This window comes from Orbicella faveolata, unplaced genomic scaffold, assembly GCF_042242905.1.
Source record: "Orbicella faveolata isolate gen_17 unplaced genomic scaffold, um_ofav_v1 contig_36, whole genome shotgun sequence".
NCBI classification, from domain to species: Eukaryota; Metazoa; Cnidaria; class Anthozoa; order Scleractinia; family Merulinidae; genus Orbicella; species Orbicella faveolata.
The window spans coordinates 6580172-6590937 of NW_028301565.1; the positions used below are offsets into that span (position 1 = coordinate 6580172).

At 48.7% G+C, this 10766-nt stretch overlaps 1 protein-coding gene and 2 pseudogenes across 1 annotated transcript; 2 read left to right on the top strand and 1 right to left on the bottom strand.

The window, feature by feature from the left end:
* On the top strand, positions 1-1311 carry LOC149102114 (uncharacterized; annotated as a pseudogene).
* A 543-nt stretch (positions 1312-1854) lies between these two features.
* LOC149102115 (uncharacterized) lies at positions 1855-3226 on the top strand. The gene has a single exon (XM_089275255.1). The coding sequence runs from the start codon at positions 2474-2476 to the stop codon at positions 2978-2980; it is 507 nt and encodes a 168-aa protein (XP_089131381.1). The 5' UTR covers positions 1855-2473; the 3' UTR covers positions 2981-3226.
* Positions 3227-3233: 7 nt separating this feature from the next.
* LOC149102116 (uncharacterized) lies at positions 3234-7695 on the bottom strand (annotated as a pseudogene).
* Positions 7696-10766: the final 3071 nt, after the last annotated feature.

Below are 10766 nucleotides of genomic sequence, written 5' to 3' on the forward strand. Positions count from 1 at the left end.
ATGTCAGTGCCAGAGAACCTTCGCCCAGCGTATGCAAAAAAGACATTACGCTCCATGCAAGCCGAGCGCGCAGTCAAGCGAATCACCTTTTCCCGCACTGAAGCCAAACCCGGCGATATTCTGTATGTTTCAGTGCCCAAGCTGAACGTGAACGAGGTTCTGGTGCCGGGCTCGCTAGCGCTTGTCTTTAACATCGACCTTTCTGGAGGGCACGCCAACAACTTCCTTGTCCAGAACGTCACGCGGGCGCTCGTTGATAGGCTGCTCGTGAAGTTTGGAGGCATTACCTTGCAAGACACGGTTGGATATGGCATCTACAAAATCTTTGATGACCTTTTCCTTTCGCAGGAAAAGCGAGACGGCATGATTCTCGAAGGGATTCAGAGTGAGGATCTATGCAAGATCCGCTCAGGTGCGGGAGACAAGAAAACATCGGGCGTCGACGCTGAAAAAAAGCTGAATGAGGTATACGGAAGCAAGTACCGGATCAGGCTAGACCATCAGATTCTAACTGACCACGGCGTTTTCTACCCCCAGGCCCTTTACAACGACCTCGTTTTCGAAGTAACCCTTGCTGAAGCTGAACATGTGGTCAATGGCTCTGATACAACCCAGCTGAAATACAAGCTGACCAAGATCCAGCTCGAGTACGAAATGATCCGAGGCGTACAGCGTTTACTCTAGCGGCAAAGAGTTCGCCTATGACCACGTGATGCGTTGTGAAGTGGTGATCTTCAAAAAAGACACCGACACGAGGATCAACATCAAAGTCGACGCCCAAAAAAGGTCACTGAAAGCCATCCTGCTACTGTTCATAGAGCCGTTTGGTGATGGCGCCAGAGATTCAGAAAAATACGTCTTCCCGGATCTGACGAAAGTCAGCGTCACGATCAACGGCTCGCCCAACATGATTTACAACAACGGAGTCGAAGGCAAGGACATGTGGGAAGAGGCCCAACGATTCTTTGTGAAGGAAAAAAATAAAACCGAGCACATGAATGCGACAAAGTTTTATACCGGGGATAATTTCGGGCTTCTGATAGATACGCGCTCCATCGCGGACCAAGAAATGCACGGAAGTGGCAAGCGCCTTGTGAACAGTACAGACGGTGTCCAGCTGGAAATCGAGAGGAAAGCCGAAGGTTCAGGCAACGTGAACTGCCACGTATTCGTCATCGCCGACTCCCAGGTCAACATTATGGACAGACAACTAGAATCTGTGCAGAATTGAATATGAACATGGACCCAAGCAAGATACCCTTCAACGCTCTCATCGTGGGGCCGACTAATTCAGGCAAATCGAGGTTCGTGGTGGACCAGATCTACGGCCCTTTCCGCTTCAAGTTCGACTACATCGTTCTAATCTGCCCGACATTTGCGCACAACAAGACCTACCACAGAATTGGTGAAAGTGATCCAAGAATGGATGTGATAGTATGCGAGCAGCACGACGTGGAAAAATGGTTAAAGCTCGTGAGATGGCTTTTCGAGGGCGCCAACACGCTCATAATACTCGATGACTGCGTAACCTCCAAAGATGTGAAAGGGCGTACAGGCGAGCTGGTGAATCTCGCCTTTTCTGCCCGGCATATGGGCATCAGCGTTTTAGTGCTGACCCAGAGGATAACCGGCATAACAGCTTCCTTCCGGGAGAACGTGGCGGCGATCGTTCTCTTTTACACCCCCTCGGCCAAGACCACGAAAGCCGTTTTCGATGATTACACCGGCGAACTCTCTCCGGATGAGTACAAAGGTCTGGTTTCAAAGCTGAAAGAGCGAAAGTTCTCTTATCTTGTGTTCTCGCTTCGCCACCCCTACGGGGTAAGACATTTTGAATAAAAAAATGGAAGCTGTATATAGCCTTGCATAATGGCTGAAGAAGAGGTCGCGTTAGCAGAAGTTATGAACCTTCTTCAAACCGAGCCCGAGCCGAGTGGTCCAGCAGTTGGCATGGCTCCAACCGCCCCTGGGCCTGACATTCCTTCTCTTCGCGAGCAGCTGGCCTTGCTGGTACGGTGTCTACAGGAAAAGCAAAAGACGCCATCGGAGTGCAGTTAACCCACGAGCAGGTGAAGCGCCTGAGCGACAAAGAGGTCGAGAAATACACCAAACGCTACGAGACATACGTGGGCTCAAAGACAACAGAAAGTTTGATCGACAGCTTTATTTTTCTTGTATCCAAAGTGGTCGGAATGACCGTCAACATCAAAGACATCGACGCTTACCAAAAAGAACTCAGAAACGACTACATCATAAACAAAGAGCTCTCCAATCTGGCCGGCAACCTTGCTTTGAAGTGCTGCCGGTTTCTTGCTGCGGCCAACGCGGCGCTGATCACCACAAAACATGTTGATTTTAACTCACATTTGGAGAGAAAGGCCGAAGTAAAATCGGAAGAGCAATCCTCAACAACCGCTGAGTGATTGCAGAAAAATCCTGAGTGAATTTGTAAGCATTATTATATTTGCACAGCATGTCTACCGAACAATCCGAGAGCGCAACTGCCGTCACGGCGCATACGCAGAGCGAGACCCAGGCAGCACCTGCCGTCGCTGTCACACAGCAAGCGACAACTCCGACTGCAACAACGTCAACGCAGCGCGTAAAAAATCCCAAGCGTGTGGCCGCTGGAAAAATGGTTGCTGAAAGAACGCGGCTGGCACGGGAACAACAGAAGAAAGCGGCCGAGGCTTATCTCGCGGAAAATAAGGCGAAAGCCGCCACAGCCGCTCCTGAACCAGCCCCGACTACAGAAGGCGAAAGCCCAAAGTGCAGCGTAGAAAAGAATAGCGGCCTCAGCACCACCCAATGGCTTGCTGTTGCCCGCATAGTCGTTTCACTGGTCGGGATTTATTACAAACGGGAAGAGCTCAAGGCCGTATTCGGCAAAGAAACGCCTGAGCCCGCGCCTGAGCCCGCGCGTGATGAGCCAGAACCTGCTCGCGCGACACAGCCAAAAGGTTTAAAAAAAAGGATTTAAACTCTTCCGAGTGGAATATATATCAACATGCTTAAAGTTGACGTTCCGCAGATTCTCACCTCTTCAGCTGCAATTGTTGGTATAGGGCTGGTATGGTACGACTTCAACAAAAAGGTATGAAACAGCATTCGATCTTCCCGAGGTAATACTGTGTGAAACGGCCGAAGAAAAGGCAAGAAGAATAAAAGAAATAGAGGAAGAAATAGAGGAAGAAATAAGAAGAAAAGAAGAAGAAGAAGAAGAAGAAGCCGCGGGAAAGACAGATTAAATTTTGATTTGAACTTGTATATTTTCTATAATATCAAACGCTACCATGTCCGACAACAAGCTTGTCAAGACCGTCATTAACGCCGCTGCTATCACTGGCTTAGCCGCAAAAAAGGTTGTAAAAGAGAATTTTACTTCTGATCCCAGCAGCAGTGCGATGAATTACGTGAAGTTTACCGCCGTCATGGCGCGTAGCATTGCGCTCAAACAGTACCTCGAGGACCAAAAAATCTTTCCCACCAGCGTCTGAAATTAATGATTTAAAAAAAAGACCCTGATATATAATAACACCATGGCAAGCATCGCGGTTATGGTTGGCGGGGCTGTGTTGAACGCCACGGCTTTTATCGGAGGGAATTATCTGGCGAGGGCGCTTGGCGGGGGCGACAAAACTGCACTTGAAGAAAAAAAAGCGCCATGACAAAGCTCCCGAGGCGTACCAAGCGGCTTACGCCAAATACACGCGCGACCGCACCAAACTTCTTGACTGGATTGTGACTAACGCTGAAACAAAGGCGGAGGCCAAGCAGAACTTCACAAACACTGACTATGCCTTCAAACTCTACAACCAGGCGCATCCTAACGAACGAATGATACCTCCCAAAGAGCCCAAGTTCTCAGATTTCTATCAGCCAAGCGAGCAGCAGAAAAAATGGTGAACTCATGTTCGTGGGCGCCGGGGCGCTCGCTCTGGGCTACGCGGCCTTCCGGGTCCTTTAAACTTTTTTACGCCTTACTTATAGTAACGCTATGGACGGCAAACTCGCAAAGATATACTACGGCCCCGGGTGCTACTGGAAAGGTGTCGCCGCGATCAAAAAATTAGCCGAAGCCGCCAAGGTACCTGAAGAAACCGCAAAAAAGTGGCTGATCAAGCAAGCGCTCTGGCAGATATTCCTCCCCGCGCCGAGGCGAATTCCTTGGCCGAAATTCGACGTTCCCACACCCAACAAGGTCCACCAGGTGGACCTTCTTTTTCTGCCGCACAACAAACTTCCCCGGGGCCCCAAAGTTTTCAAATACGCGCTGACCGTTGTCGACGTGGCCAGCCGCTACAAAGAGGCCGAACCCCTGACTTCGAAAAATTCTGATGAGGTCGCCCAGGCCTTTCAGAAGATTTACAAGCGCTCGCCTCTGAAATGGCCTCAAATGCTGCAGGTTGACCCTGGGCGCGAATTCATGGGCGCTGTCACAAAAGAGATGGGAAAGCACAAAACATATATCCGGCGCGGGCGCGTTGACATTCACCGCGACCAGGCCATTGTTGAACGTTTCAACCGCACCCTGGCTGAGCGCTTTTTCAACCACCAGTACGCCGTGGAAATGTGTCTCCCTGAGGGCCAGCGGTCCACTGCCTGGGTCAAAATACTTCCAGAAGTTGTTTCGGCTTTGAACAACGAGGTAACAAGCCTTATCGGCAAGAAACCCGCCGTTGCCATCAAAGGAAAATCTGTTCATGCAAGGCCATCGACACCTTATTCAAGGCCTGTTGGGAAAAGCGAAAAAATACTCCCCTCTCTTGTCCAAGTTCGTTATCTCTACCAGCGCGGCAAGCTTGAAGGCGGTGTAAAAAGAGCCACAGTCCCAATCTGGTCTTTGAAAGTTTACAGCATTGAAAGATCTTTTACCAAACCGGATCAACCCGTTCTCTACTATTTGCGCGACGGCCCCAAGCGCGGCTTCGTGCGTGAAGAACTGCTGGTTGTCCCTCCAAACACTACTCTTCCTCCGGCTTACGTGAACTAAATGTGAAATTCGATTGGTTCGGTGTGAATCCCATCGGGCAGCACCCACCGCTTGTCGTAATAAGCGCTCAGCCCCAGCTTCTGCTGCTCGTAAGTGACCATCTGCCCGTCCCGCGTCCTGAAACCTCTGTTGGTTGCCATATCCTTGCTGCCTTCCAACGCTGCCTTAAAACGCTGCCACGTGATCTCGTTTTGCTTCTTCGACATCCCCTTCGTGCTAAACTTCTTTTTTTCGCCCTCTTCTTCGTCGACGAAATAACACTTCGAGCAGAGAGCGATCATCCGGCTGCCCTCGCACTCAAGTTTGAAGAGACCTGGGGTGCGGCCGCTCCACTTGTCCCAAGCCAGCCACTTATTTTTTTGCGCCTCAAATTCTTGCTTCAGATCCGGCCGAACAATGTCCTCGAGACGCTTTGCAGAGATAGCCATGTAGTTACTGTCCGTGTCCATCTGGATCAGCTCAAAATCTCTTCTGTCGATATACCTGTCGAGAAAGTCGTAATAGAACTCCAGCATCCGCAGCTTTGCCAGCTGATAGACAGCGATTCCAACTTGAAACGGCCGTCTGATTGTGATCCGAGGCTTCCGGCTTTCCAACTCATACGCCTGCCCGATCTCGTTAAGATCAGAGTAATACGCGCTTCGCAAGGCTCTGTCGACTACCTTCTCGTCTTTGGTGTAAATCACGTTTGTTTGCCGCTCCAAAGCTTCAATGAGCTTCCCGTACGCGCTGTTTCCCAGCAGTTTGAACACTTCAGCGAGAAGCGCCTTGCTTTTATCCACGTCTCCTGTCCGGCGCGCCTCCGTCACCTGCTCCACGAACCAGGGAAAGATCTTGGCCGGTTGTTAGTCGATTGTTCTGTAAACCTTCGTGACTACCGCCCCGTGGTTCACGTACCACAGCAGCAGAGGGGCGTATACTAGCATCCGTTCTGCAGACAGCGCCCCCACAAGTTTTTTTCCGTCTCCCCGCTTTCTGCCGGTTCGAACTAAGTAATCGGCCATATGTTTCGGCACAGCTTCGGCAGGAACCTTTTTGTTGTAACAGAAAGGACACATCTCCTCAAACTTTGGACGCAAGCGCTCTGGAATCTCGATGTCGACTTCGGCAAATCCAAACCAGCTTCCTTCTTTGAGCCTGTGCGTTAGTGCAGGAGCCGCCTCCGCTTGGAACTCGCCGCTGTAGTGCACTACCCTTTCCTTCCCGCAAGGCATTTCTCTGAGCATGGTCGGAAGATAGAGGGCGTTGGCGTCATAACCAAGGATATTTTTGCAAAGACGCGGTTCTGATATTCGATGAGACCTTATCTCTTTAGCATCAACTTCGCTGTACCTTGTGAAAACTAGGCTCGGGCCCCCGACAACAGCTTCTTTCAGCATCTCATACGCTTCTTTGCCCGGGCTGTAAAGCTCCGCACCACGCTCAACCGCTCCCCGGAGCAAGTAATGCAAACTCACGCCTGGGATGCTGACAGCGTCTTTCAAAATGTCGATTCCCTTCTCGGTGTAGAAGTTTCTCATCTTTTCCAGGGCCTCAAGGCCGGGAGCCACATCTAGATTGTTGTAGTAGCGCAGCCAGTCTGAGAAGGTGCGCATGCCCTTTTCTTTGAACAACCGCTGACACCCCTCCCATTCATCCCGCGTGAGTACGTATCCGCCCTTTAGCTTCGAATACCACTCCTCATATTTTGGGAGCCCAGGGTAATCAAGCTGTTGGGGGGTGTCAAACCATTCGTATGGAAACCACGATTTCACTGTCTTGCATTCGTAGGCTTTCACCCATTTCTCGTAGCTCGTCCCCGGCCCAAGGTAATTGATGATATCGAGGAAACGGAATCCCCAGGTGAGAAAGAACATGGTTTTGTTCCCGTTTTTTGCCACTCTGACTTTGGGCGATGTTTCAGCGAGGCGGCCAGCGAAGTGGTTTTTGATCAGATTCAGATCGTAACTCCCTGAGTTGAACCCGACGACAGGAACCTGGTTGCACCATTCATCGATTTTTTGTCGCTGCGCTTTTGGCAGCAGGTGCGCGTCTTCTTGCACAAACTCCGCTCGTACCTGGGCCCGGATGTTTTTTCCGCGTCTCTCCAGCTCTTCCATAAACTTGCGGACCAACTCCGCGGGGTTTCTTTCACAGATGTGGGTGGGCTCTCTTTCAAGGGTGTCGCCAACGCTCACCGAAATTGGCACGTGCGTGTTTTCTATCGTGAGCGCGGGCGTCGCTTCCTTCCGATGATTATTACCGCCATACGCCTCGAAATCGTACAAGATCGCGTGCGGGTAGCTTTTTGTTTCAGCCCGCGGCGTATCAGCGGCGCTTTTCCCAACTTCGCACGCCCATGCCTCGATAACTTGGTAGCCGGCCTCTTGCAGGAATCTTTTGCGTTTCATTGTGGCTTGGTACATATCTTCGCGCGTTTGGTTGTTGCGGTAACTGCTTTTGTCGCGATCTTGCGGGTAACATTTTCGACACCCGTGCCAGTGGCAGCCGTGGTATTGAAATACAGTCTTCGTTGCGTGGTTTAGCCGTCGACAGGTGCGCGCTCAACCCAACGCTCCCCACCATGCCCGGACATTGCGTGGTAAATGTGGATTTTCCGCCGCTTGGCTTCTCGATCAAGCCACCGAAGCGATTCTTTGGAAGCGTTGTCTTTTGGATAGAAAGCTTTCTCGAAAGCTGTCTGCGGGGCTTCGACCCTTTCACCCGGGCAATTGATTACCGTTTTTCCTGCACTGCAGGTTTGGAAATGCCGATGCAGATGGCAAACTTTTGTGAATCTCGCTCTGCAATGAGTGCATGCATAGTTTTTGGCCAGCCTGGCAATATCTTTGATGACGAACGCGTGCCCTTCGTAGATACCGATTGTCAGAATGTTCTTCAAACTTGATGCTGGGTTTCGCCTAAGGTGCCATACCACTTCTTCCGCCCCTCTCGGGCTCATACATCCGGATTCCGAGCCAGTCCGAAAAAGCTGTACCTTGATTCAGATGCCTTTCAACCTTTTCTAATTCATCCAGAGACGTTTTTGGGCAGTCGGTCGGCATGGTTTTGAGTTTGAAGAAACTCTTGGCTAGACCGCGGGCTGCTTTTGTACTTCGATCGACACGCGCCCCTCGGTACACAGCGATACAGCGCCAAAGACACAAGTTGTCTTTATACATGTCCAAAGCCGCCATCGCCCCTCCGTGGGCAAGGTTGTGCAGCCAGTCCGGCAAAGAGCCTGCGCCCAACAACCGCTGGCGGTCAATCACAACCTTCAGGTCAACATTAAAAAAGCTTACAAACTCCCACTTTGTTGATGGTCTTTTGATTTTGTCATGGTCCAGGCGTTTCGTCTCTTCTTCACTCAGCCATTCTTCTGCCTCTGCCAGTCTTTTTATCCAAGGTGAGCCGTGGTTTTTGTAGTACAGAATCACCGTTCCATCTTCAATGTTGCGCAACTGATACGAGAAAACATGCTTCAGGTAAAACGATGTGCCAACATTTCCTCGAATTTTTTCCATAAAGGTTGTTGTTAGGTCTTTTTCCAGACCTCTGATGAAGCGCCATCGAATGTAAAGCCGTCCTTTACTCTCTTCCCCCTCATGTGTTGCATCATCGAACAGGTCCAAAATCTCATTCTGGTAGTTTGCCACTGTTCGGATGTTCTGCGCAGGGAAAGGGTCGTACTCCCTCAGAAGCTCTTGCGTTTTTCTCCCCTTTCTTTGCCGGGGAGGGGGTCTTGGTTGGTAAGGTTTTGGAAGTAAAGGTTTTTGCAAACGCTTCTCCGTTTCTTGGGAAATAGGTTCATCCAGCACGTTCTGAACAATCTTTCTAACGGCTGGCTCGTTTTCTCCAAGTAATTGCTCTAAATACTTCAACGTTGCTGGATCAAATTTTGCAAACTCTTCTTTCAGAATTTCTTCAAACCTTTGGTCAACGAAAGCCATAGTGACTTTTTGTATAACGGAAGGTTTTATTTCTCTAATTGGCTGACCTCAGCTCGAGCAAAACAAGTTCAAAAGTTTTCTTTGCTTTTTTGCGCTTGCGGATAAGCCGCTGTTTTAGCACGCTACCGCCGCATGGAATGCATAGACGGTAATCACACAAACCCCGACTCCGCAGCTTCTACACGAAGCTGGCATTTTCATTCCTTTCTTTAGTTAGTATTTGTGCTGCCTGCAATAAGCGCCGACACAGCTCTTTCCGCAGCTTTCTTTCCGGCTACGCATCAACCACGCACACTTGTTTGTTGCTCGAATCATCGCTTATGTCCGAGCGGTATAACAGCGGGGTCGTTTGTTTCTAATTGGAAGCCCTCCCCTTCCCTCCTTCCCTGTAGTAATATATAGGGGATTAATCAAATACTGTTTCGCAGAGGGACCCAACATTTCCCCGTTTCCAACCCCCTGGTTCAACCGAAGCGAGCTTGCGAGCTTCGGAATTAAAGTTGGGGGTTGTAAAACGGGGAATACTTCTCCCTCTGCGAAACGGTATTTGATTAATCCCCTATATACTACTAGATTAGTAGCAGAGCCAGGAGCAGAGCTTTTTGTTAACTCTATTCAAAGTCGCTTTCTTTTTAATATTTCGGTTTCCACTGATTCGCCGCTTATTTTCAATGGTTCTGCGTCGCTGGATTCAGGATTCAGTATTCAGGAAATTCTCGATTCAGTTTATTGAACGAAAGACCTTAATTTAGAATTAAACGCACTATGTGAACTAGGGGCAAGTGCCATTGATGTCGACCACCAGTGAAAGAATTTTAATTTGTCGTGCGAACAAATTGTTTTGTATCTATGTGTTTCTTCCCTGAAGCCAACTACTGTTCATTTTCCACGCAGACAGCGTCCTGTTTACAAATTGCGGCGAGCCGGGATTGGTTATTTTTCTTAAAAAAACTATGCAGCCTTGCAGCTGGTGCGGAAGAAGAAAAGCGAATTAACCTCGCGACTATAAAACCAATCTTTGGACAATTCCGTTTGGGCTCTGGCTTGCTAATGAATTTTCTCAGTCCGTTTGATCAAACCGTTATTCCAAACCGTAATAACTGCTAGCTCTATTTCTCTCAAATCGTCAGTGAAATCTGGAATTGCCCCAAATAGGCTCAAGAAAACGTCATTAAATTCTTATTTCTATGTATGAAAATTCATAAATATGACTTCAGTATCTTGCATTTGAAAAGTGAATTTCATTTCTTATCTTCTCGCATTTTCATGGTAATATAGTGTAAAAAATATAAACTTCCGCGTACATTACAGAGAAAACGATGTACCCAATGTGGACACTTTCACAAATAATTCCCATCTTCTTTCTTTTTAACTAATGTACACAATTCAATTCACCGAACCAAAAAAATTAAATCATTTAGAGAAATAACACAGGATTAAACTGCGTGGTTAAATAGCGTTAACCCGTCACTATCAAAATCTTCACGGAAGTAATTCACTTTGTCGAGCAGACTGTAATTTTGCGCAAAAGATAGTGTTTTCTAGAACTACCTCAGTAAACCCCCCCGTGACTGAAATTAAAGTCAGCTGGCACTAAAAATTTGACTTGGATAAAACCCTTCCTCGTAGACGTCTAGTTAAAATGGTTTCCAAAATTTAGATTCATGCCGATTAAGCTAGGCTCCCTTATCTTTCCACCAACATTTCTTGCATGTTGATACCGTGTAAACAATTTTTACAACGAAATAACTGAAGAGGACGAAGGAGGACTAGCGAATATTCGTCTACGCAAAACGGCTTTGAACAGCTGCAAAATTATTTAGCGCTTGACATTTTCGCAAATT